At 41.2% G+C, this 27431-nt stretch overlaps 2 protein-coding genes across 5 annotated transcripts; both read left to right on the forward strand.

The window, feature by feature from the left end:
• Positions 1 to 1192: 1192 nt before the first annotated feature.
• On the forward strand, positions 1193 to 15531 carry bub1 (BUB1 mitotic checkpoint serine/threonine kinase). Of its 4 annotated transcripts, none has more exons than XM_034678568.1 (24): positions 1193 to 1384; positions 1541 to 1600; positions 2262 to 2403; positions 2493 to 2689; positions 2970 to 3010; positions 3101 to 3180; positions 3266 to 3315; positions 4497 to 4690; positions 4793 to 4911; positions 4993 to 5360; positions 5453 to 5493; positions 5905 to 6024; positions 8168 to 8278; positions 8449 to 8530; positions 8630 to 8714; positions 8814 to 8991; positions 9111 to 9177; positions 9278 to 10059; positions 10194 to 10294; positions 12949 to 13110; positions 13190 to 13347; positions 13426 to 13603; positions 13684 to 13790; positions 15134 to 15531. In XM_034678568.1, the coding sequence occupies exons 1-24, from the start codon at positions 1362 to 1364 to the stop codon at positions 15330 to 15332; spliced, it is 3645 nt and encodes a 1214-aa protein (XP_034534459.1). In that variant the 5' UTR covers positions 1193 to 1361; the 3' UTR covers positions 15333 to 15531. The 4 variants fall into 4 exon arrangements, with proteins under 4 accessions (XP_034534459.1, XP_034534460.1, XP_034534461.1 ...); XM_034678569.1 differs by having other exon boundaries at positions 3104 to 3180; XM_034678570.1 differs by lacking the exon at positions 5905 to 6024.
• Positions 15532 to 17340: 1809 nt separating this feature from the next.
• LOC117808900 (lactoylglutathione lyase-like) lies at positions 17341 to 23968 on the forward strand. The gene is made up of 6 exons (XM_034678575.1): positions 17341 to 17515; positions 21114 to 21196; positions 21283 to 21423; positions 21532 to 21599; positions 21694 to 21783; positions 23776 to 23968. The coding sequence occupies exons 1-6, from the start codon at positions 17444 to 17446 to the stop codon at positions 23895 to 23897; spliced, it is 576 nt and encodes a 191-aa protein (XP_034534466.1). The 5' UTR covers positions 17341 to 17443; the 3' UTR covers positions 23898 to 23968.
• The last annotated feature ends 3463 nt before the right edge of the window (positions 23969 to 27431 follow it).

A 27431-nucleotide genomic window follows, 5' to 3' on the forward strand; every position in this document is an offset into this window, starting at 1 on the left:
GAATCACTTTATATAGCATCAGCTCTCACTCCATTTACACTGAAACAAAAGAGACGCATCAAAGTGCCTTTATTATTGCCTTTATTTTTTATAGAGAAAACCATTTTAACAACACTTGCCATCCATGCAACGCCTACCTATAATTGTACATTGAATTGGATGTATTAATTGAGCATTACACGTATTGTGAAGTAGATAATTCATTGCCACTGCAATTTAATAACCTTTATTTTGAAAATACGAACCGGAAACAACCCCTGACCGGAAAAAGGGAAAGATGAGCAGATAAATACACATTTTTAAAAAATCTGAGATCGAAAGACTTTTTATTTAAATATCAAAATGTCCTTGTTAAGGACAAAAAAAAAAAAAAAAAAATCCATCTATCTATCTATCTATCTATCTATCTATCTATCTATCTATCTATCTATCTATCTATCTATCTATCTATCTATCAAAAAGATGTATAAACGATGAATGTATATTTAATTCTAGTGAAATATATGTTATTTTTATGTGCGTGTGTGGATGTTTTCATTACAACTTATTTCTTTTTTGTTGTATTGTTTAATAATTTAATGGTTTAACCATGTTTTGTAGACTAAAGGGATAAGATTTACCTCACTTTAACACAACAGTTTTGAATAAAAAACAGCCCTTTGAAAAAAAAAGCATAAATAAAAAGGAATCAGTTCTCATTTTTTGGAGGATATGAGATATTGACAATAAAACGTAAACAAAAAAAGTATATATTCAGTCTGTCTTGGTGTTGGTGTGCATTAGTCTCTATTTTGTTGTTTTTTAATATGTCTTGCCATTATTTTATTTCTGCTTCTTTCTTGTTTTCAATCCCTGCAAATCACTTTGGGTTGCATTTGATTTGTATGAAAGGTGCTATATAAATAAAGCTTGATTGATTTGACAGAAAAGAATTTGAATTTTTGCCAATACACGTGATTTTAATCTGTGTGTGATTTTTGTAATTTAATCACTAATCATCTTGTTTTTTTACAGATATAAAAATAAATAATTTCTAAACTAAAATATATATGTATATTTATTTTTGAACATTTCTCTCATAATTTTGTCCTATTTTGTTTTATTAATTTAAGTTTGTTTATTTCTTGTATTTTTATTTGTGTTTTGTTTTTCATCCCGGAAGCTGCGTCATATTTGTGGGCGTGGTCTTCAGAGTGACAGGGGAACTCTCGCGTTGCTATTGGCTGAGCGCGGAATTTGAAATGCAGCCGAACAGAATCTGAAACAAACTAACGATGCTGTAAGTTAGGGAAGCTGCAGATAAACACTCAGCTGGAGTTTAATACAGAAGAAAACATCGAAGAGTGAAGGATTACCTGGACATGGATATATCCACTTATTTACAGTAAGTTAGCTTAAAGCTAGCAACGGTACATGTTAGCTGTATGCTAGCGGTTATCCTGGGTTCGCTGCTGGGAACCAAACTTTCAAACATCCTGGTTTAAAGTTTTAATATCACATTCATTTAGTGGAATAATTCATCCATTATCTTCCTTTTCAGGTGTTTTGAAAACAACTTGAGCACATACACAGGAGACGACCCGTTAGACCAATGGGACAAGTGAGTATTAGGACCGGTGTTTCGGGATAAAGAGTGACTGTGTTAACCGGCGACTTTCAGCTTAATGCTGAAATGGAGTTGTTGACTAAATGGATTCAGCTTTTTATTAAAGACACATTTCATGAATATGTTTCAACATAACAACGAAAAAGAAATGATACGAGGACTGTTTGTGTTGGAGCTACAACCACAGTCTCCAGTTAACAGGGTAACTTCTTTATTTGCAACACCGGCCTTTATTTGTATATATTTGCCTTTAAGATAAGAGATAAGAAAGTCCTTTACTCGTCCCACAACGGGGAAATTCAAGTGTCACAGTAGCAAAGTAGACAGTGCAAATAAAAATATATAAAGAAAACAAGAGCCTATAAAGTAACAATTATTAAAAAGTTATTAGCAATTAAAATTACAATCATAGAGGTAAAAAATAAGCATATCTATAACATATATATATATATATAGAGAGAGAGATTATTGGTTATATAGTCTGACCACTGCAGGAAGAAAAGACCGTACCTTGCTGTTAATTCTTTAAAGGTTCACCCCTTTCTCTCTGATTCAAACAACCAAACTCATCCCAGTTGTTTTGATTCCTTTGTCCTGACTCTGTGTAAACAGCTGGAGAGCCCTGAATGCTTACCTCCCTGTGTGTGTTCCTCAGGTTCGTGGAGTACCTGGAGCAGAGGTTACCTGCAGACAGCAGTGATGGGATGTCCCTTGTGTTTGACAGTCTTGTTCAGAGATTCATCAGTGCTGAACGTTACGCAGACGACATCAGATACGTGAACTACTGCATCAGATGTGTGAGTCTGGCGTTGTTGTGCAGAGCTCACACAGCTAGAGTCGTGTCTCTAAATCAGACTTCCTAATCTGAGTTCTCTTCGTGTTTCAGGCGAGTTTTTACTCCGACCCGGTCGCTCTGTACAGTCATATCTACAGCAAAGGCATCGGCACCAGGACGGCCTCCCTCTATGTGGCCTGGGCTCAGCAGTTTGAGCACAGGGGCATGAATGAGCAGGCGGATGCTGTTTACCAGAGAGCCATGGAGAACCAGGCCCAGCCAGCTGACACGGTTCTCCATGAATACAGGTGAACACAAAGAAAATACATGCTGCTATGTCTGTTCAGGACTCTAGAGGTTTTAGTTATGTATCTAGACCTGCAAGGACATCAGAGACACAGCTTGATTGTAACCATATATCAGGGGTTCCCAAAGTTATCTAAAAATATGTATTATTATTTATTTATACTGAAGCGTTTTGCAATCACAAAAAATCTGCTCTGTTTTTCTGAATTAATGAGTAAATTATGTTGGAATAACAAGAAAAGTGTTCTATTATTCTGAATAAAAACATCATGTGATCCACAGGCAGTTTCAATCCAGAACAAAGAGCCAGACACAAGTATCAGGTGAGAGTTTGTTTATTTAAAAGTTGTTGTTTTGTGTGTCTGTGTGTCTGTGTGTGTTTGAGATCAGCTGCTAACTTTGTTTCTCTGAAGCAGGCGGACGAACCCCTTTACAAAACTCTCATCTAACCAATCAGATGTCCTCTCACAGAGAGCCTGTGCCTCAGAACAAGGTGTGTGTCTTTAAACCTCTTTAATAATCACATTATAACCTCCTGTTTTTAAAAATACACTCACGATCTCTGTCCTCTGTTACAGGCGCCGGGGGATTGTCCGCCCAAACCAGCAGCACATAAAACCACCTTCATGTGAGTTCACTGTCTTATTTATAAATCATCAATCCCAACAAATGTTATCCTCAGACTCTTTCCAAACAGAGCCGGTCTAGACCGTCCTCTATGTTCTATTATTAACAAAGACCCAACATCAAGACCGGATCAGATCCAGTCCCCTCTTACAGACAGGACTCAGTCTGATCTCATCTTAATCCACCATGAGCAGAGCACTTTGCAGCATTTAGCAAGTTACAGTGGCAAGGACAAACTTCCTTTAACAGGCAGAAACCTCCAGCAGGACCAGACTCATGTTAGACACACATCTGCTGAGACCGTGTTGGAGAGAGGGATAGAGGGAGATGAAGAGAGAGAGAGAGATGATAGTGGGGAGACGGATAGTAGTAGTTGTAGCAGCTGGAGTCTGGACCACGTCCACAGCAGCAGAGATCCAGAGGAACCTACGAGACAAGGGAGCTCAGGGACTCCAGAAAGGTCTAAGAAAAGAGAGAAGAGAGGGAGACCAGAAGAAAGAAAAAGAGGAGAATAAATGGTGAAGGAAAGGACGGGAGGAGAAAAGGAGACATAAAGGATGAAGAAACATGGAAAGAACAAAGTGAGAAAGAAAGAATGAAGGAAGAGAGAAGTGAAGAAGGAAAGAAAGAAGGGAGGAATGAAAGCAAAAATGAAAAAAAGGAAGAAGGAAGAAAAAAGGAAGGAAAGAAAGATGGAAGAAAAAAGAAAGAAAGAAAAAATATAGAAATGAAATAAAGGAGAAAAAGATGTAAGAAAGAAAAACAAAGGAATGAAAGAAAGAAAGGATGAATGACAGACCCCAATAAAATAATCTAAGGCAGAGATCCAGAGGAACCTACGAGACAAGGGAGCTCAGGGACTCCAGAAAGGTCTATGGTTAGTAACTTTAATGGGACAGGAAGAGTTAAAGTGAGAGACAGGCAGAGAGAGGAGAGAGAGGGAAAGACAGGATCCCAGTGTGTCAGTCTAAGCCTATAGCTGCATAACTAAGACCTGGTCCAAGCCTGATCCAGCTCTAACTATAAGCTTTATCAAAAAGGAAAGTTTGAAGCCTACTCTTAAAAGTAGAGAGGGTGTCTGCCTCCCGGACCCTGACTGGAAGATGATTCCAAAGGAGGAGGAAGTATCTGCACCCTGAGATCTGTTATATGTTGCTACATCATCCATCTTCTCCTCCTCAGCGTGTCTCGCTCAGAGACTTCCGGAGCGATCCCCTCGTCTCAGAACCCCGGCGTTCAGATGGTGTCCGAGTACATGACGGACGAGCTGGTCTGCGAGGGGTCTGAGCTTTGTTTCGAGGAGGTCAGAGCGGAGAAATACTTCAGGAAGCTCCGAGAGAAGAAGGAGCAGCCGGAGAAGGACCCTGAAGAAATGAGTGAGCTGATCAAACTGTCCTCAGACTGAAACGTGTGTGTGTGTGTGTGTGTGTGTTGATGCTCAGTGTCTGAATGTAACGTCTCATTTCGTCCGTTCACAGAGGAGGAGATGCTGCGCGATCAGGATGATGTCATTCGGGGCTTCAGATTTATGTTTGAGAAGCTTCACCAGGAGATTGACGCCGGGGGAGGAGTATCCAGCCAGCCTCCATCACAGAGGGTGAGACAGCTAAGACCGTTTCATTCCTGTGAGAGTGGGGAGTGAGTTTTCATTCTAAACATGTTCCTTTCTTTGTCTCAGCTTCCTGCAGGAGAGGCAGCCTCACACCTGAATCCTCTCCAGCATCCCTTTGGGCGTCCTGGACCCTCCCTCGGTCTGACCAGCAGGAGATCTCTGGGTTTGAGGCTACACATAGAGTCCACGGCGACTGTCCTCGAGCCTCCTCTTCCTCCTCCTCCTCAGGCTGCTGAGATCTTTCATCCCTCAGTGCTGCCTGACAGGAGCATTCATCTACCATCGCTGCCCACAGATCACGAGTCTGCCGCTCAGACGTCGAGCTTTGAGCACATGAACCGGTCGCTCCACAGAGCCGCTGTGAACGCTGAGGATGGACTTCAGCAGAGCGGCGTAGAGGAGGCTCCAGCCCGGGAGCACAACACCACACAGCAGTGAGTAACGTCTTACAGAGGTCATGCATTCAGACGTCTCAGTGCTTCTGAAGAGAGTCTCAGATATTAAGAGTCTGGTTTTTCCTCCTCAGGGACGCCGGGCACCCGTCAGAGCCGGAGGAGAACCTGAACAGTAAGTGAAGCTGCTGTTTGGGAGTCAACTCTCTTACTCTACTGTCCTGTGATCATTTTCAAACTGCTCTCTCTCTCTCTCCCTCTCTCTCCCTATCTCCTTCTCTCCCTCCTTCTCTCTCTCTCTCTCTCCCTCTCCCTCCCTCTCTCTCTCTCTCTCTCTCTCTCTCTCTCTCTCTCTCTCTCCCTCTCTCTCTCTCTCTCTCTCTCCCTCCTTCTCTCTCTCTCTCTCTCTCCCTCTCTCTCTCTCTCTCTCCCTCTCTCTCTCTATCTCTCTCTCACTCCTTCTCTCTCTCCCTCCTTCTCTCTCTCTCTCTCTCCCTCCTTCTCCCTCTCTCTCTCTCTCTCTCTCTCTCTCTCTCTCTCCCTCTCTCTCTCTCTCTCTCTCTCTCTCTCTCTCTCTCTCTCTCAGTGTCACAGGGAGGCACAGCCAACCTTTCTCACATCACTCCTAACACCTCACTGGGGTACGTTCAGGCCACGCCGTCACGGGTGCTGCCGTCGCCCACTGTCAACACACGGGAAGCCCTGGGTGAGCACCGGGAACTCTCTCTCTCACTCTCTCTCACATTTTCACACGGAGTCCTGAAACAATAATAATAACTTTATTTATAAAGCACCTTTAAAAAAGAAATGTTTACAAAGCGTGGTACAAATAACAAAGCAAACCTTTTAACAGACAGAGAGGAGGACTTTTAACAAAACAGAATACAACGTGAGGTTAGAAAGAATATATTAAAGGGGACATATCACGCATTTTTCATCAACATATATTGGTCTAAGAGGTCCCCAAAACACGTCTTTAAAGTTTATGCTCAAAAAAACACTTTGAAATCAGATTCTGGTCTGCCTGAAAAACCCTCTTCTTCAGTCCTCCTCAGAACAGTCTGTTTTCTCTCTGACCACGCCCCCTCAGGAAGTGGATGTGCCTCGGCTCTCCGGCACGTTGATCTAATGTTTACATGTTGGCTGAATATACACGGCTGCTCACAGACCCGCGTTACTTCAACCCTCTGAATCTGATCCAGAATCTGATCCTGATGGAGAGGCGCCTGCAGCAGGACCTTTCTGAACCATTGGTCACAGATTTAGTGTTTCTTGTTGTTTTATTTGTCAGCATGTCGACGTGTGTCTTGGTACACAGCTACCAACATGTAGCTATGTGGCTATGCTAACTAGCGCTAGCACTTATCCATGATAAATAAAAATCATCCACTAGATCTTCAAATCTGCAGACGTGGGGAGTCAAAGCGACCTTTGCCAGAAAGGCAGCAGGACCTTTTATGAAGGATTGGTCACAGATTTAGTGTTTCTTGTTGTTTTATTTGTCAGTATGTCGACGTGTGTCTTGGTACACTGCTACAGCTACGACATGTAGCTATGTGGCTATGCTAATTAGCGCTAGCACTTATCCATGACAAATAAAAATCATCCACTAGATCTTCAAATCTGCAGACGTGGGGAGTCAAAGCGACCTTTGTGTTTATTAAGACAGCCTACAACTAGCATGCCTCCCTCCTAAGCTCCTTGTTAGCACACGTGTGTGCAGGGAATGAAAAACGGAGGAGGGGTTGAGTTGTATTTTATACAGTCTATGGGCTGAACAAGCTTCGAGCTCTGACTTCCTGTTACAGACCGGATATTGTTGTTACGTAACAAAAACACTGAAAACTGAAACGGCTGGTTTCAGCACACATTTACAGAAAGGTGGAGAAATCAGAACAGGGGCAGAATGGATTCTTTTCATTCTCGGGGGGTTTGTAGACAGGGACACAGATTTCAGGTAAAGAACCATTAAAAAGTCAATTTTGCATGATATGTCACCTTTAAACAGAATGAAGAGGTGAGACTATAGACCAATAAATCATTGATTAAGAGGTTTTTCAAAGATGATGGGAAAAAATGAATAAATAATTAATGCAAATAAATGAATAAAAATAAATACATTTAATAAAAATAAATAAGATAGATAAAAATGGATAAGTAAATAAAAGCATTAAAAGGACAGTAATAGAGTTTTTATTCACAGTAAAAGGACGTCATCACATCAGGAAAATTAGTAAAACTGAAAAGGATAAATTAGGAAAACTAAAATAATAAATAAAAACAATAAAAATAAATTCAAACAAGAAGTAATCAAATCAAATTATCAAATCAAATCTAAAATAATTAATTAGTTGGATAAAAACTCAAAATAATAAAATAGAATTAAAAGCAGTTAGAAGGAGGAAGTCACAGAAAAGCAAGTCTGTAAAAACGGGTTTTAAGAAGAGATTTAAAAGATGTCACTGACTGTGCCTTATCTCCTCAGGGAGGTCCTTCCAAAGTCAAGGAGCTTTTATTTATTTATTAATTTTATTTACTTATCTATTTTTATTTTATTTACTTATATTTGAAAAACCTCTTAAACAATGATTTATTGGTTTATTGTCTCACCACTTCATTCTGTTTTGTTAAAATTCCTCCTCCCTGTCTGTTAAAGGTTTACTTTGTTATTCCAACCATGCTTTGTTTTGTCAAAACACTTTGTGAACATTTGTTTTAAAGGTGCTTTATAAATAAAGTTGTTATTATTATTAATATAATACTGTTTCAAAGTCCAGTTCTTGTTTTATAAACTTCATGTTGTCGTTTTTTTACAGAATAACCTTTAATCTGTTTGTTTTTATCCTCAGATGTGATCATGGACATGTTCCAGGCGCCGACGCTCCTGGAGGACCCGTTCAGCAACCTGTCGGTGCTGCACGCCGCAGAGCGGGAGGTCGAGCCCGTCTACACAGGAACCGGTAAACACACGTCTAACGGTCCTGCATGTTTGACCTTCTCTCATTGAGAAATGTTGAACTCATACTTTGGATCAATGATGTAGATATTTTTAATGATGTCGTCCGTGCATGATGGATTCGTTTCCTGCAGTCAGTGAAGTAAACAGTTTCTGTCTTCCTTGGTTTTGAAGGAGGCGTTCCCTCTTTCCCCAAACCTGCAGCTGCTGCCCCGTTCACCGTCTTCCAGGACGAGGACGACAAAGAAAACGGCAGGTAAGCAATGAGACCAGCTCGCATGAAGAGATGCAGTGAAGTCAAAGTTTACAAAGTCTGTCTGTTCAATGAATCATGCGTCTGTTGTTTTGTGTTCAGCGCTGCAGCTCCTCCTCCTCCGGCGGTGCAGAAGTCTAAACCAATCAGAGCTCTGGCTGAGATCGCCGTGTCCAACAAACCGAACGTGAGTTTAAAATCACTGATCTCTCCACACTGCGCTCTCACGTCTTCAGATCGTACGTTTGTCGTGTGTTGTTGCTAACAGTCTGTGCTCTCCGTCCAGGACACTCCTCCAGACCTGATGCCGGATGAGAGCACCATGTGGGGAGCTCGCTACAACTCCCTCAACTCTCTGGCGGCGTGTCCCAACAGCACCACAGACTTCGCCATGCTGGCTCAGTTCGTCTCCACGCCGTTCACTCACAAGACGCCCGTCAGTGGAAACTTCTTCCAGGACCAAGGTGCAGAGACGCGACACAAACACACACACACACACGCACATATGAGTGCAGATTTTCCCAGCATGCTTTGCGTCGTCTTTAAAACATGTGGAGTGATGATGATGTTTTTGTTCCTGCAGAGAATAACGCTGACGGCGGCGATCCTGAAGACGAAGCTTACCTCAGACGTCAGACCAAAAAACTCAGGTAACACCGTCTGGAGTAAAGAGTCTGCAGGTTCACAGAGACGCCCCTGTAGACCGGATCCTAACAAACCCTGTCCTCTGTCCTGTGTCTCCTCTTGCAGCCCCATCATAGAGCAGAGTCCGTCCAACGAGACCGGCGTCAGTAAGCTCGCCCCGTCCTCCGAGCGGCACGGCACCATCGTGGGCGAGGGTCTCGCCTCCGCCACGCACTGCCTCACCACCTCCTCCATCACCATGGTGCAGCCCCCTCCTCCCGCCGTCCTCTCCTTCAGGGACCAGACCATCTGTCCCACAGAGTCCTCCATGTCCAGGACCACAGGGCCCGGCTGGGAGATCTACACGAGCCCCGAGCAGCCTCCCAAACCGGCCTCTGCGACCATCCATCATCAGAGTCTAAACAGATCCAGGAGGGAAGCTTTTACAATCAGGGAGGATTTACACAAACCTGCGAGTCCAGAGCGACTCCAGGAAGAGGTCTATGACGTTCCCATGAGCCCAGAGTGTGCGCTCAAACCGGACTGGCCCTCTATCAGGAGCCCCGGAGTCACAGTGGAGCCGGACCTGGACTGCTTCCTGAGCCCCCGTCGTCTCACGGTGCACAACCAGAACCAGGACGTCCCCATGAGTCCGGAGCAGCTGCTGCAGCCGTGTGCCGACGTGCCCATGAGCCCGCCGCAGGATGAGCACATGGCGAGTCCGGACGTGTCCCTGAACGCAGCGCCGGAGAGGACGGGCTCGGTCCAACTGGTGTCAGACCCCTGGGACGACGAGCTGATCTCCTACCTGCTCTCCAATCTCTCTCCTCCGCTCACCTCTCATCCTCACTTCATCACCTGGAAGTGTAACGTGCCCAACATCGCCCCGAAGATCACCATCAGCATGGGTAAGAGGAGACGCTCTGATGAGGTCTAAAGAGTCTGGAGGCCTTGAGTCCAGCTCCCTTTAAAGCATGATGTGTCTGTAGATTTAAGAACAGTCGATGAGAGGACATTTAATCAAACTCTCTCCCTCTGACAGGTAAAGCATCGCTGCGAGTCGACTGCGTCCTCGGACAAGGAGCTTTTGCGACCGTCTACCAGGCGACCGACCCCGTGACCTCTGAGAAGGTGGTGTTAAAGGTAAGATGCTGGGCCTCATGGATCATAAGTAAGGGGTCATGTCAATGTCCTCAATATAACTGGCACCGCCCTTTCCCGGTTACAACCATACCTCTGCAACAGACAACAGCTCATCCATATCAACAACTGCTCCTCCTCCACTGCCCCTATGTCACAAGGCGTCCCCCAGGGTTCGGTACTTGGTCCTCTGCAATTCATTCTCTACATGCTCCCCCTTGGTCCCATCATACGCAAACACAGTTTCCATTTCCACAGTAATGCCGCCGACGTCCAAATTTACATCTCCACCGAATCCATCACCTCTGCAACCCTCACCACACTCACTGACTGTCTTAGCCAAATTAAAACCTGGATGCAAAAAAAACTTTCCTTAACTAAACTGCGACAAATCAGATCTCATCATCATCATCGGCCCCAAATCCCTCACCACAACCACCCAAACCTTCTCCCTCACATTTGATAACACCACTCTGACTCCATCAACCCATATTCGAAACCTCGGTACAATTTTTGACACCATCCTCACTTTTGGAAAACATGTCACTAAAATCACCAAAACCGCCTTCTTTCACCTGAAAAACATCACCCGACTCCGCCCACTACTCTCCTTCCCTGCAGCTGAAACCCTGATCCATTCATTCATCACCTCCAGAATCGACTACTGTAACAGCATCTTCATCATCCTCAGTCCTCAATAAACTCCAATACATCCAGACAACTCAGCTGCTCAAAACCTCCACTGTCTTCCTGTCCCCCAACGCATTCACTTCAAACTCCTCCTCCTGACTTACAAATTCCTCCATCACCTGGCCCCCCTCCTATCTCACTGACCTTTTTCATCCTCACAACCCCTCCCTTGCTCTCCGCTCCTCCAATGAAAACCTCCTCTCCCCACCCTGTGGGACCAAGCACTGAACCTGGGGCGACAGGGCTTACTCCATTGCTGCCCCCCACCCTCTGGAACTCCCTCCCCAATACATACGCAACTCAACTGACCTACAAACACTCAAACCCCAGCTCAAAACTCAGAACTACTTTAACTGTTAATGTTTTTATATCCACTGTGTATGTATTTTGTTACTTTTATTGTGTCTTATTGTGTGCTATTTGTGAAGTGTCTTTGAGTTCTGTGAAAAGCGATATATATATATATTTTAAAAAAGTATTATTATTAATGTATGGTGAGCAGGTAGTTATGGGAAATAGAAGCCGGACAGGGTGAGACGAGACCCCGACAACTTACATTTTCCCACTTATTACCCGTCTGATAACTTAAAGGTGACATATCACGCTTTTTTCATCAACATATATTGGTCTAAGAGGTCCCCAAAACATGTCTTTAAAGTTTATGCTCAAAAAAACACTTTGAAATCAGATTCTGGTCTGCCTGAAAAACCCTCTTCTTCAGTCCTCCTCAGAACAGTCTGTTTTCTCTCTGACCACGCCCCCTCAGGAAGTGGATGTGCCTCGGCTCTCCAGCACGTTGATCTAATGTTTACATGTTGGCTGAATATACACGGCTGCTCACAGACCCGCGTTACTTCAACCCTCTGAATCTGATCCTGACGGAGAGGTGCCTGTAGCAGGACCTTTCTGAACGATTGGTCATAGATTTAGTGTTTCTTGTTGTTTTATTTATCAGTATGTCGACGTGTGTCTTGGTACACAGCTACGAACATGTAGCTATGTGGCTATGCCAACTAGCGCTAGCACTTATCCATGATAAATAAACATCATCCACTAGATCTTCAAATCTGCAGACGTGGGGAGTAAAACCGACCTCTGCCAGAAAGGCAGCAGGACCTTTTATGAAGGATTGGTCACAGATTTAGTGTTTCTTGTTGTTTTATTTGTCAGTATGTCGACGTGTGTCTTGGTACACAGCTACAGCTACAGCTACAGCTACAGCTACAGCTACAGCTACAGCTACAGCTACAGCTACAGCTACAGCTACAACATATAGCTATGTGGCTATGCTAATTAGCGCTAGCACTTATCCATGATAAATAAAAATCATCCACTAGATCTTCAAATCTGCAGACGTGGGGAGTCAAACCGACCTTTGTGTTTATTAAGACAGCCTACAACTAGCATGCCTCCCTCCTAAGCTCCTTGTTAGCACACATGTGTGCAGGTAATGAAAAACAGAGGAGGGATTCAGTATTATTTTATACAGTCTATGGGCTGAACAAGCTCCGAGCTCTGACTCCGTGACAGACCGGATATTGTTGTTACGTAACAAAAACACGGAAGTCTGAAACGGCTCGTTTCACACACATTTACAGAAAGGTGGAGAAATCAGAACAGGGGCAGAATGGATTTTTTTCATTCTCGGGGGGTTTGTAGACATGCCAGGGACACATATTTCAGGTAAAGAACCATTAAAAAGTCAATTTTGCATGATATGTCACCTTTAAGATATGTGTTCGAAATGCACCTAAAAACGACACTACACACGTGCACAGCATGAAGACGAGTCATGACGTCACCAACGATCCGTCAGCTGATAAATTGGGGCTAATTGTGTCATCAGTTTGAGTCGACTCCTTGATGAATTGTTTCACCTGTACAGTCGATGGTTGAACATCATGTTTAGATAAGTTTGTAAAGGTTATTTAATTTGTGTGTTTCTCTGCGTCGTCGTGTTCCTGCAGGTCCAGAAGCCGGCCAACCCCTGGGAGTTCTACATCAACACTCAGCTGGACGCTCGGCTGCAGCCTGACGTGCGTCACCTCTACAGCAGCCTCCGCTCCGCCCACCTCTTCACTAACGGGAGCGTCCTGTTAGGAGAGCTGCACAACTACGGCACCCTGCTGGTAACGATCGCACCGACACTTAACACAAACTTACTCTCTGTCTCTCTTTGATGCACTGACTCTGAGTCTCCTCCCTCAGAACGCCGTCAACATCTACAAAACCCTGAGCGACAAAGTGATGCCTCAGCCGCTCGTCATGTTCTTCACCGCCTGCATCCTGAACATGGTGGAGAGGCTGCACGGCATCAACGTCATCCACGCCGACATCAAGCCGGACAACTTCCTGCTGGGGGAGAGGTGACCATCAGTCTCTGTGTGTAATATCTAACGTGTAACCGGCTCTGTGTCGTCCTCACTAACGGCGCCGTGTTTCAGGTTCCTGGAGAATAAATGTTTCCAGTCGGAGAACGTGGACCACGGCCTCGCTCTCATCGACCTCGGGCAGAGCATCGACATGGAGCTTTTCCCACAAGGCACTGCGTTCACCAGCAGGTGTCTGACGTCAGGGTTTCAGTGCACAGAGATGCAGAGCGGGCGGCCCTGGAACTATCAGGTGAGCAGACATGAGACTCTTCTAGAGGTCTTCCTCTTCCTCCTGTTCTGTTCCTGACTCTGGTTTCTCTCTGCGTGCAGACGGATTACTTTGGGATCGCAGGGACGGTGCACTGCATGCTGTTTGGGACGTACATGCAGGTCACAAAGGAAGGAGGCGCGTGGAAGACAAACGGAGTGTTCAGAAGGTAAAGACTCCAAAAGAAGGATCAATGTTCTGCAGCTTAGACTTTAATTTTTAAGCTGTTTATTTGTGTTTTTACACTAAGTGCAAAAGATTTTCAGAAAATGTAATCAAGTGTTTTTTTTTGAGGAAACTTAAGAATAATAAACGGGGAAGTGTTAAAAAAAAAAAGCAGTAACCTAAAAAAATGTGCAGTAAAGTGTTCTTCTATGATATTTTCAATAAATAGTAAATAATATAAAATTGATTATAAATAATTAGAATAACTTTTTTAAATAGAAGATAAGTATATGGATAAATAAAAGAGAGAAAATAAATTATAGTGATGATAAAACAAGATAAATAATAAGAATAAATAGTAAAAAAAAAAAAGATAAATACATGACAGAAAATAATGACAATAATAAATAAAAAAAAAACCTTTAAAATAATTTTTAATAGAAGAAAGAAATATAAAAGAGAAAATAACAATGTTCATTGAAAAGAAAAATTAGAATAATAATTATAATAATAAATAGGAAAAAAAGGTAAATACATGTGAGAAATTAATAATGATGATAATATATTAATAAATAAAAACTAACTTTTTATTATAGAAAAAAGAAAGATAATAATGATAATAATAATGATAATAAAAATTAATGAAAATATAATAATTATTCAAAAAGGCAAAAAAAATACATAAATATGAGAGGAAATGAACAATATTGATAATTAAAAAAAGAAAAAGAAATAAATAGAGAACAACATTTTGGCTCATCCAGAGTAAGTTTCATCTTTTCTAACTTGTTAAAATGAAGAGCAGCGTCACTGATCCAAACGTCACAGGACGATTTCTATCAAAGTCATCAATCAATCAATCAATCAATCAATCTTTATTTGTATAGCGCCAAATCACAACAAACGTTATCTCAAGACGCTTTTACAAACATAGGAGGTCTAGACCACACTATGTCAAATTATGAACAGAGACCCAACACCAAGACAGGATCAGACTCAGTCTGACCCCACCTTAATCCACCATGAGCATTGCACCTCACAGTATTTAGCTAGTTACAGTGGAGAGGACAAACTTCCTTTAACAGGCAGAAACCTCAGGCAGTCTGACGTCTGACCAGTAGAGTTAGGAAGGCTCTAAAGTCGGTTCTGTAATGTTGAATTATGATGGAGCAGTTAAATGTGTAAACTCCTGCATACTCTCCAACTTTCAAATATAATTATTGGCGTTGTCGGCAGGAGAGTTACAGAACAGACCCTGTGGCTTTAAGTTGCATCTCCTGCGCTTTCCAAACTCCAAACCCAACATGATCTCATCTTCTTCATCCCTCCTCCTCCTCCTCTTCTCAGAAACCCTCACAGCGACCTGTGGCAGGACTTCTTCCACACTCTGCTGAACGTCCCGGACTGCGGCTCTCTCCCGAGTCTGCAGAGCCTCCGCTGCAAGCTGTGGTCCGTCCTGCAGGAGAACTACAGCAGCAAACTGCCCTCGCTGAAGAGCCGGCTCGTGGTCCTGCTGCTGGAGAGCCGCAAGGCCGCCAGGAGATGATGACCGAAAACCCGAAGCTCCTCCCCCTTTTAATATTTTGATTTTAACGTTTTAAAGATGTGCAGGAAGATTCAGAGTACAGAGAGTACTCGTGTAAAAAATGTAATTATTATTCTAGAGTTCTTCTTCTTCACGGTAAATGCTCAAACTGACCACTGGGACCATTTTTGGTAAAGAATAAAATTAGTGTTGAAGTGTGGCGGGTCTCTTTGTCTTTGACTGTTAGGATGAGATCTTCTCAGGTCGTGCATGTGACCGACCACACCTGATGTGTCTGCAGGATGAGTCCTGTATCTGCAGCGGGGGATTAGCTGCATTAAATCTGATCCAGAGTCAGGGCGTGTTTCTGTCTCTGCAGCTTCTCTCTGAGCGTCGTGTTCAGACCTGCAGCTCGGCTCACCTGCATTCCTCTCCCTGAGAGCTCCTCTGTTAGCCTGCAGGCGTTACAACAACACTCTGAGAAATTCACTCTTATTAAAGTCAAATTAGGAAACAAGTTGAGTCTGTTAATCACAGTTATCTCCTCCAATGAGAACACGTCCTTTAATTTTCAGTGATTTTTAATCCTAGAATTAAATTTGCTTTAATTTAATATTTCAGATATTTTTCCTGAGGTCAGTCCAAGCTCTGTGGAGCAGGTATCATGTCAGCTAGGTGGATGCTGGTCTCATAAATTAGTGGAGTTGAACTTTTTGGATGTTTCCTGAATGCAGCAGCAGCAGCTCTGAGACTACTCCCATGCTGCCTTCAGGGACAGTAGGAAATGTCTAAACTGAGACTTCTCTGCGACGTCAGGGCAGCACACGTAAAATGTTAAGGATCTCAGCAGAGGAGTTCACTTTGAATAGAAATATTTCAAGTAGAAAAAATCTAATAGATAAATAAAAGAGAAATAAATAATAATTTTAAATAAAAAAAAATAAAATATTAAAGATAAGATTGGAAGATAAGAAGAAATAATGATTTTAAAAAGAAAAAAAAACAAAAGACAAGACTAATGATTTAGAAAAAATTAAAAATAAATAATGATTTTAAAAAATAAAAAAAACATAAAAGATGAGATTAATGATTTTTAAAAAATGAAAAAATGAATAATTTTAAATAGAAAAAATAAAAATAATCAAAGACAAGATTGATGATAAAAAGAAAAATGTAAAATAAATAAGAATTTTAAATACAAAAAATACAATATAAATAAAAGACGAGATTAATTATAAAAAGAAAAAATGTTAAAATAAATAATGATTTTAAACAGAAAAATAAAAAACAAAATACAAGATTAATGATTCTAAAAAAATGTCAAAATAAATAATTTTTGAAAAACAAACAAAAAAAACAACATAAAAAACAAGATTAATGATTTAAAAAAATATAAAATAAATAATGATTTTTAATAGAAAAAATACAATATAAATAAAAGACAATAATGATAAAAAGATAAATAAATAATCATTTTAAAATAGAAAAATGTAAATAAAAGACAAGATTAATGATAAAAAATTAAAATAATAATAATTTTAAACAGAAAAAATAAAAATGTATAAGAAAGATAAAAGTTAAAGAAAGGAGTTTTCTTTGAAAAAGTAGAGGTCCATGCTTCAGGAGGACGTGTTGTTTCTGATTCAAGAGTTCGTAAAACCACGTACGTCGTCTCTGGACTCGCTCAAAACCAGTTCCTGACCAGCCCCTTTTTTGGGATCTACCCCGCTGCAGGGATTTTAAACATCAGTGATAACTTTACAGAAATATAGGTCTTCTTTCTGAGGGGCTTTTTGAGGTCATAAAGAGGCTTCAGTTTTAAATCCGGTCTGTTTCATAAGAAGCTGAAAATCCCTTACTGTACCTTTAAAAAAAGTAGTGTACATAGGTTGCTTAATAAACGTGACTCTATGAAACACGTCCCTCTGAGATCACTGAACAAAAATCAGCATCAATAGTCGCAGCAGACTGAGAACTGAACTCTGATCAGCTGCACGCTCGTGAAATAAAGGCGGACACAATATTCCCAGCTGCACCTGAAGGCAGCACAGACAGTTTGCAGACCAGAGGAAGCTGTGTGTGTGTGTGTGTACCTCTGTGTGTGTGTGTTCATTCAGTGTGATCAGAGCGTCATGGAGGGCAGAGGAGGACTGTCAGATGAGGCTGTGTCTGCAGCCTGTAAGCAGGGAGATCCCATCACGAAGGTAACTCATTTTAATGTTTCATATTTCACTCTCTGGGTTATTTCCCACAGTTTACTCTCAGGACTCCGGCTGCAGACTAGGAGGTGAGCTTGTAATGCAGTCAAACCTGTTGGCAGGGTGAGTCTTCAGACCTGCAGAAGCCTGCAGGCCACACTGACAGTTCACACACTTTAACATGCAGAGCAGAGGGACTAAGAGAGAGGGACTTCAGAGAGAGGGACTAAGAGAGAGGGACTTCAGAGAGAGGGACTGCAGAGAGAGGGACTAAGAGAGAGGGACTGCAGAGAGAGGGACTTCAGAGAGAGGGACTAAGAGAGAGGGACTGCAGAGAGAGGGACTAAGAGAGAGGGACTTCAGAGAGAGGGACTGCAGAGAGAGGGACTAAGAGAGAGGGACTTCAGAGAGAGGGACTAAGAGAGAGGGACTGCAGAGAGAGGGACTTCAGAGAGAGGGACTAAGAGAGAGGGACTTCAGAGAGAGGGACTAAGAGAGAGGGACTGCAGAGAGAGGGACTAAGAGAGAGGGACTTCAGAGAGAGGGACTGCAGAGAGAGGGACTAAGAGAGAGGGACTTCAGAGAGAGGGACTAAGAGAGAGGGACTAAGAGAGAGGGACTAAGAGAGAGGGACTTCAGAGAGAGGGACTAAGAGAGAGGGACTGCAGAGAGAGGGACTAAGAGAGAGGGACTTCAGAGAGAGGGACTGCAGAGAGAGGGACTAAGAGAGAGGGACTGCAGAGAGAGGGACTAAGAGAGAGGGACTGCAGAGAGAGGGACTAAGAGAGAGGGACTTCAGAGAGAGGGACTAAGAGAGAGGGACTGCAGAGAGAGGGACTAAGAGAGAGGGACTTCAGAGAGACGGACTAAGAGAGATGGACTGCAGAGAGAGGGACTAAGAGAGAGGGACTTCAGAGAGAGGGACTGCAGAGAGAGGGACTAAGAGAGAGGGACTAAGAGAGAGGGACTGCAGAGAGAGGGACTAAGAGAGAGGGACTTCAGAGAGAGGGACTAAGAGAGAGGGACTGCAGAGAGAGGGACTAAGAGAGAGGGACTTCAGAGAGAGGGACTAAGAGAGAGGGACTTCAGAGAGAGGGACTAAAAGAGAGGGACTTCAGAGAGAGGGACTGCAGAGAGAGGGACTAAGAGAGAGGGACTAAGAGAGAGGGACTAAGAGAGAGGGACTAAGAGAGAGGGACTGCAGAGAGAGGGACTAAGAGAGAGGGACTAAGAGAGAGGGACTAAGAGAGAGGGACTAAGAGAGAGGGACTAAGAGAGAGGGACTGCAGAGAGAGGGACTAAGAGAGAGGGACTGCAGAGAGAGGGACTAAGAGAGAGGGACTGCAGAGAGAGGGACTAAGAGAGAGGGACTTCAGAGAGAGGGACTAAGAGAGAGGGACTTCAGAGAGAGGAACTAAGAGAGAGGGACTTCAGAGAGAGGGACTGCAGAGAGAGGGACTAAGAGAGAGGGACTAAGAGAGAGGGACTGCAGAGAGAGGGACTAAGAGAGAGGGACTGCAGAGAGAGGGACTAAGAGAGAGGGACTAAGAGAGAGGGACTAAGAGAGGTTTAAGAGGGTTATAGACACATAGAGAGAATGATCTGAGCTCTTATCAAGGCTCAAACTTCCCTTAAACACTTTGGAGGATACCACACATCCAATCAAGCAGAAAGTTTCAGCTTCATGTGCCAAGATTTGAAGATATCCACCCCTGAGATCTTTGTTTTCTCTGGAGGTTCCTCAGAAACAGACTGACACAGTTTGGGAAGTGTTTGTGAACAGAGTTGAACATACAGAGCTGAAAGTGCAGTGACATGTAGACTCTGATGTTTACCTGGTGGTCATAAAAGAGACGCACCCTCTCACGTTTGAAAACAGGGATGTAGAAGTGTGATCCTGAGTGTGTTTGGAAAGTTTAACAGCATGTTCCTGAGTGATAATCCTAACACAAAGACTGTATGAACATTTAAGCTCTACTGATAAGTTCTATAAGCTCCCACATGGCTCAAACATCAATATCTAGATGGTCAGTGAGAGCCAGAGCATCACAACATCTTGGTGAAGCTCACCTCCAAACAAACACACTCAAAAAGAGGAAAGCAAAGGAGAGAGAGGAGAGACTGTTGACAGGGGTTCAACATGTCTAAATGTAAATGTTAAATATAAATACACATGTTAAATATAAACATAAATGTTAAACGTTAAATGTAAATGTTAAATATAAATATACATGTTAAATATAAACATAAATGTTCAACTTTAAATCTAAATGTTAAATATAATACTAAATGTTAAATAAATGTAAATTATAAATATAAATCCAAATGTTAAATATAGATATAAATGTTAAATCTAAATCTAAACGTTAAATGTAAATCTAAACCTAAATGTTAAATATAAATATAAATGTTAAATATAAATATAAATGTTAAACCTTAAATATGAAGGCTAAATATAATACTAATTGTTAAAAAATGTAAAATCTATACCTAAATGTTATATATAAATATGAATGTTCAACGTTAAATCTAAATGTTAAATATAATACTAAATGTTAAATAAATGTAAATTATAAATATAAACCTAAATGTTAAATATAAATATAAATGTTAAATGTTGCTCCGCGATGCTAAATATTTGCTGATATGCAAATTCACACTGCCGCCTAGCGGAAATACCAAAATAAAAGCTTCTTAAAGCGATACAGACTTAGCATTAGCCACTTAGCTTGTCCGTACCATAGTACCATTCTGTGTCTGAGAGTTTTGAAATCCTTTTGTGGCCTCCATAACTTAGATTTATATTTAACATTTATATTTATATTTAACATTTATATTTATATTTAACATTTATATTTAATATTTATGCTTATATTTAAAATTTAGATTTATATCTAACATTTAGATTTATATTTAAAATTTGGATTTAACATTTATATTATATTTAGCATTTAGATTTAACATTTAGATTTAACATTTAGATTTATATTTAACAGTGATTTTAACCTAACATATTTTTCACAACAAAATTAAATGTGAAGAAGATCACAAATATTCCTCTAAATGTGATAAAAAGTGACTTTTAAAAATTCACTCTTTAAGATGTTTTGGAGTTAAATGTGGAGAAATGTTGAAGTTATATTCGGTGTGCACAACTTTACAAATGGCCCCTCATAGTTTTTCACTTCAGGGCTTGAAACTTTGGACAAACAGTTTCTTCTGTTTGTCCAAAGTCTCAAGTTAGAGTCTCAAGAAAAGGAAAAATGTCACATTTAAACCCAAAGAACAAAAGCAGGCTGTTTTAACTATGTTCAAATAGTTTGACATTTAAGTCCCGCCTCTAAAAGGGACAAATATCCAATCACAGCTCAGGGTTTTGAAGTGGAACTAAAAGTAGACACGCCCCTGACTACAGCTAACCTCCTTCAACAAGTCACCTAATGTTACCCCAACAGTCACACCCTTTTGTCTCTGTTTTTGGTCTCCACCAGCTCCTGAGGGAACAGTTTCTCACTAACGTCTGTCTGCTCTTTGAAAATGTGTCCTAATGATCGTACTTAAAGCTGTGTGGTTTCATGACATCACCGTTCTTCTTCTCTGTTAGGACTACATGATGCAGCAGACGATGCTGAGGGTCAAAGATCCGGCTAAATCCCTACACTTCTACACCCGGATCCTCGGCATGACGTGAGTCCTTCATCCAGTCCTGACCCCCCCTGCAACACCTGAAACGTGTGACCCTAAACCTTTTAACCTCCTCTGTGTGTTTTCAGTCTGCTGCAGAAGATCGACTTCCCCTCCATGCGCTTCACTCTTTACTTTCTGGGTTACGAGGAAAAGTCGGACATCCCGGGCGACATCAAGGAGAGGACGGCGTGGACCTTCTCCCGCAGAGCGACTATAGAGCTCACACAGTACGTATGAAGGACATCAAACAAACACTGACACCTCAGAAACTCTTCTTCTTAATGATCATTATTATTCTGTGTGTGTGTGTGTGTGTGTGTGTGTGTGTGTCTCAGTAACTGGGGGTCAGAGTTAGATGAAACTATATCCTACCACAACGGGAACAACGAACCTCGAGGATTTGGTGAGAAGTCCTTATAGATCTGATCCAAACACTGATCTCAAACTGGGTTTGATTCTTACTGCAGTGAGTTTACATGAGTGTGTGTTTGTTTCAGGTCACATCGGCATCGCTGTCCCCGACGTCTACGCCGCCTGTAAAGTGTTCGAAGAGCAGAAAGTGACGTTTGTAAAGAAACCAGACTCAGGTGAGAAGTCCTTCAACTGAGGGACAACACAGAAACCAGGTCACTGCATGACTGTAGTGGAAGTCACTGCATTATAAACAGACATGACTCTGTAGTGGAAGTCACTGCATTATAAACAGAGATGACTCTGTAGTGGAAGTCACTGCATTAAAAACAGACATGACTCTGTAGTGGAAGTCACTGCATTAAAAACAGACATGACTCTGTAGTGGAAGTCACTGCATTAGAGACAGACGTGACTCTGTAGTGGAAGTCACTGCATTAAACACAGACATGACTCTGTAGTGGAAGTCACTGCATTAAAAACAGACATGACTCTGTAGTGGAAGTCACTGCATTAAACACAGACATGACTCTGTAGTGGAAGTCACTGCATTAAACACAGACATGACTCTGTAGTGGAAGTCACTGCATTAAACACAGACATGACTCTGTAGTGGAAGTCACTGCATTAAACACAGACATGACTCTGTAGTGGAAGTCACTGCATTAAACACAGACATGACTCTGTAGTGGAAGTCACTGCATGACTCTGTAGTGGAAGTCACTGCATTAATAACAGACATGACTCTGTAGTGGAAGTCACTGCATTATAAACAGACATGACTCTGTAGTGGAAGTCACTGCATTAAAAACAGACATGACTCTGTAGTGGAAGTCACTGCATTATAAACAGACATGACTCTGTAGTGGAAGTCACTGCATTAAAAACAGGCATGACTCTGTAGTGGAAGTCACTGCATTAAACAGACATGACACTGTAGTGGAAGTCACTGCTTTAAAAACAGACATGACTCTGTAGTGGAAGTCACTGCATTAAAAACAGACATGACTCTGTAGTGGAAGTCACTGCATTAGAGACAGACGTGACTCTGTAGTGGAAGTCACTGCATTAAAAACAGACATGACTCTGTAGTGGAAGTCACTGCATTATAAACAGACATGACTCTGTAGTGGAAGTCACTGCATTATAAACAGACATGACTCTGTAGTGGAAGTCACTGCATTAATAACAGACATGACTCTGTAGTGGAAGTCACTGCATTAAAAACAGACATGACTCTGTAGTGGAAGTCACTGCATTATAAACAGACGTGACTCTGTAGTGGAAGTCACTGCATTAAACACAGACATGACTCTGTAGTGGAAGTCACTGCATTAAAAACAGACGTGACTCTGTAGTGGAAGTCACTGCATTATAAACAGACATGACTCTGTAGTGGAAGTCACTGCATTAAACACAGACATGACTCTGTAGTGGAAGTCACTGCATTAAAAACAGACGTGACTCTGTAGTGGAAGTCACTGCATTATAAACAGACATGACTCTGTAGTGGAAGTCACTGCATTAAACACAGACATGACTCTGTAGTGGAAGTCACTGCATTAAAAACAGACATGACTCTGTAGTGGAAGTCACTGCATTATAAACAGACGTGACTCTGTAGTGGAAGTCACTGCATTAAACACAGACATGACTCTGTAGTGGAAGTCACTGCATTAAACACAGACATGACTCTGTAGTGGAAGTCACTGCATTAAAAACAGACATGACTCTGTAGTTGAAGTCACTGCATTATAAACAGACATGACTCTGTAGTGGAAGTCACTGTATTATAAAAAGACATGACTCTGTAGTGGAAGTCACTGCATTATAAACAGACATGACTCTGTAGTGGAAGTCACTGTATTATAAACAGACATGACTCTGTAGTGGAAGTCACTGCATTATAAACAGACATGACTCTGCAGTAGATCAAATTTTAAATGAGCAGTTTTTATTTTTTTCATAAAACATTATTTTTTTAAACAAACAGGTTTTAAATAATTTAAAAACCATCAAACTCTGTTTTTAGTGGTATCTGTTTTTTATTTTCAGAGTCTTTAATAAGAGTCTCTCCATCACTGACATGTTGGTGGTGTTTACCAGTGTTCACCAGCAGGTGGAGCTCTAACACAGATAAAAACCTCCACCATCTCTCCGTCTCACAGGTAAAATGAAGGATCTGGCCTTCATTCAGGATCCTGATGGATACTGGATCGAGATCTTAAGTCCCAACAACATGGTCTCTCTGATGACTCCAGAAAACAAAGACCCGGCGGGGACAAAATAGAGACTTTTTATTTTACAGGACAAACATTTGATACCATGTTAACGTGTAAACATTAAAACATAATGAAAGTACTAAACTTCAGAACTCTGTTTTTAAAAACATCCTCAGGATTATATTTGGTTTGATTGTTTGAATGAACTGTGGTGGGGGTTTGTTTCTGTATCAGAGCGCTGTGAAGTCCTGGGGACGTGTTCCACCGGGACAATAAAGTCTGTCTGATTTTAAATGCAGTGGAGGAGAAGGATGTCTGAGCTGGGGCTGAGAATCACTCTTGTTGTGATGCTCTTTCCAAACGATGTTCATAAACAGTGTTTTTCTGAATGAACGAGATACTGGTGCTGCAAACGTGCACAGACCGGTCAGTTAAATCCAGTATCATGTAGGTTTGGTTTTACTGTATTGGGGGACACTCGAGTCTTTAAGTTTCATGCTATCATTAACTCTTATAAGCTTGTCGATGATGCACTAGCACTCCGGTCTCTGCAGGTTTGCAGGACGTTGCAGGGTTATTCGGCATGCTTCTCGCTGCCGCCTGTCTTTATCTTTAAACATTTATACCTGACTCATATTTCAAGATTCACCTTTAATATAACACATCTTAAAACAAGAAGAATTACTACTTTATAACCCACAAACTATAGCCTACAGGTGCAGCTCAAAAAATTAGAACATCGTGAAAAAGTTCAATTTGTTTTGTCACTCAAGTCAGAAAGTGAAACTGATATATTATATTGATTCAATACACACAGAGTGACATATTTCAAGCCTTAATTCTTGTAATTTTGAAGATTATGGCTTACAGATAATGAAAACCCAAAATCCAGTGTCTCAGAAGATTAGAATATTACATAAGATCAATGAAAAAAGGGCACTTTAAACAGAAATGTCAGGCTTCTGAAAAATATGTTCATTTCTATGCACTCAATGCTTGGTTGGTCTTCCTTTTGCATGAATTATTGCATCAATGGGGCGTGGCATGGTTACAGATGGAGGTAGTCTGAGACCTCCAGGGTTTCTAACGAGCCCATCATTGAGAGCACCTGCCCTCAGTGCACCCAGCTGGAGCTCATCAGCCTGGCTGCTCAATAAAAGGAGCTCCTGTCCCTCAGTTAGAGGTGTGTGCAACAGAGAAGACAACACCTTCAGTTGTTTCCTCTGGGTTTGTTTGAAGAGTGTGTTGTGAGAGAGTGTGTGTGTTTGTGGATATAGTGTGGAGGGAAGGAGGGTGGCAACAGGATCATTAAAAAGAGGATTGATCTCTCAGGAGAGTTTTAGGCCTGTTCCTTAGTTTGTCTACTCTTTGTAGTAGAATTAGTGGCTGTGGAGCTTTACACCTCCACTCTACCTTTTAGACCCCAAAGGCCTTACATGTGTTTGTATTTGAGGGGTTTAAGTTTCTTTTTGTTAGTGTCCCTGTCCATGACCTCTGACCTTCATATCATGCAGCTTGCAGACACGTAACACACATACACACCAATTCAAAGAGACGATCTTTACAGCAGAAATCAACATGTTTACAGCCTGGAACAAAAGATGAGTGTAGTCTGGATAGATCATTTCTCGATCATTGAATTTTTTTCTAATGCAGTAATTTCAAAGATATTGAGATTACGAGTCTTCCAATGAGAGGCACAGCTGACTTGATTGACAGGCGGGAACACTGTAACTGTTGGCGAGGAGGCTCAAAGCCCGCCTCTTTAGGGTTAGCTAGGTGGTGACTTACGATGCTAGGCTATATGGGTAAATGTTAAAAAACTTCCATATAGTTCAATTTATCTTGTTAATTCATAAAAAAGTGCATTGTTGAATGAAGTGAAGGCAGCACGCTTCTGTATCTTTAAAAGCTTAGGAAGACAAGTTTTTAAAGATACAGAGGGGGTCATATAAACCTTTTTTAGCTCCGCCCCCAAATTTAAATAAGTTAGATTTAAAGAGAGGTAGCTTTAAGTCAAAGTAACTTGACTTTAGTTTGAGTGTAAGTTTGTCAGTCAAATGAGAGGACTGATTGATTTATAGTCTCGTGTCATCACCACTCTAACACAGTGTGTGATTGAACCCAGGTTACACAGCAGTTCTTCACACACATGTTTTACTTCATGTGTGTGTGTGTATGTGTGTGTGCCGCTTCATGTCACCTAATTTACCGCCGGTCACTTCAAAGCGGCCTCCCTGCGTGAGAACCGTGTCGGCTGACCGCGGCCCGCGGTCGTTCCCAGGCCTGTCAGCCGTTAATCCTGCATTCAGCTGGAAGTGACGCCGTTTGCTGCTCTGCACGATTTAACGGCTGCAGCACAGATTTCAGAGTGTAAATCAACTGCAGGGGGAAGGCAGAGGAGTGTGTGTGTTACAGTGTGTGTGTGTGTGTGTGTGTGTGTGCAGTCTGGTTCCTCCTGGATCCAACAGTTTAAAGACAATGATGCAACATCATGAGAAAAAAATGCAACATTATGAGAATAAAGTCATAATATAATGAGACAGAGTTCTAACATTACTTAATGAAGAGATAAGAGAGTCCTTTACTCGTCCCACAACGGGGACATTCAAGTGTCACAGTAACAGAATAGACAAAGTGCAAAACATATATATAAAGCAAACAAGAGCCTATAAAATATTAATTATTAAAAAGTTATTAGCAATTAAAATTATAGAAGGGAAAATAAGCAAATCTTACAACACATATATATATATATTATTGGTTATAGAGTCTGACCACTGCAGGAAGAAAATAACACAAATATTAAGTTCTTATTAAAAAATAATAAAATGACCATATTTAAGTCCTAATTCTACAAATGTCAAGTCACCAAGATAAAAGTCATAATATAATGAGAATAAAGTTGTATTATAATGAGAGAAAAAAAGAAAGATTACCAGGATAACATTGCAATAATAATATTTGATACAAGTCTTAATAATGAAAGAATGAAATAGTATTGTTATGAGAAATTAAATCACAATATTACATAAATAACAATGTAAAATTATAGAAAAAGTAAAACTGTTTTAAGATAAGATATTACTTTGATAGATAAAATAGATAAAGAGAATACAAATTTAAGATATATACAAATGTTACAAGTGATTTAAAAAGTGGTAATAACAGGCAGTATTAATAAAAAAAGAGTATTACCAAAAATTCAATTTTTTTCAGATTAAGTTGTTTTTTAAAGAATACAGATTTAATATTTATAAGAGGAATAAAGTATTTTACAGAATCAAGACGTGTAGACTTAAACTTTGAATTTCCTCCCTTAACTTTACCTTCATTCTCAAAGTGTGACATTCTCTTGAACAATTTTGACTTACCTTATATTTTTATTCTTATAATGTTACTGATCCATCCTCAAAACCTTTCAAAATAAGAGACACAAGATGAAGGAACTCGAATTGTTCGTACCTGTGTGACAACTTAAAGCTCCAAAAGAAGATCAGATCTCAAACAGCTTCTGAACTCACCTTGGATGATGTTCTAAAGTTTGGCAGGGTGAAATGTTTTGCATGAGGGACGTTTAGAAAATCAATCAGCTGTTTTAT

This window comes from Notolabrus celidotus, unplaced genomic scaffold, assembly GCF_009762535.1.
Source record: "Notolabrus celidotus isolate fNotCel1 unplaced genomic scaffold, fNotCel1.pri scaffold_175_arrow_ctg1, whole genome shotgun sequence".
NCBI classification, from domain to species: Eukaryota; Metazoa; Chordata; class Actinopteri; order Labriformes; family Labridae; genus Notolabrus; species Notolabrus celidotus.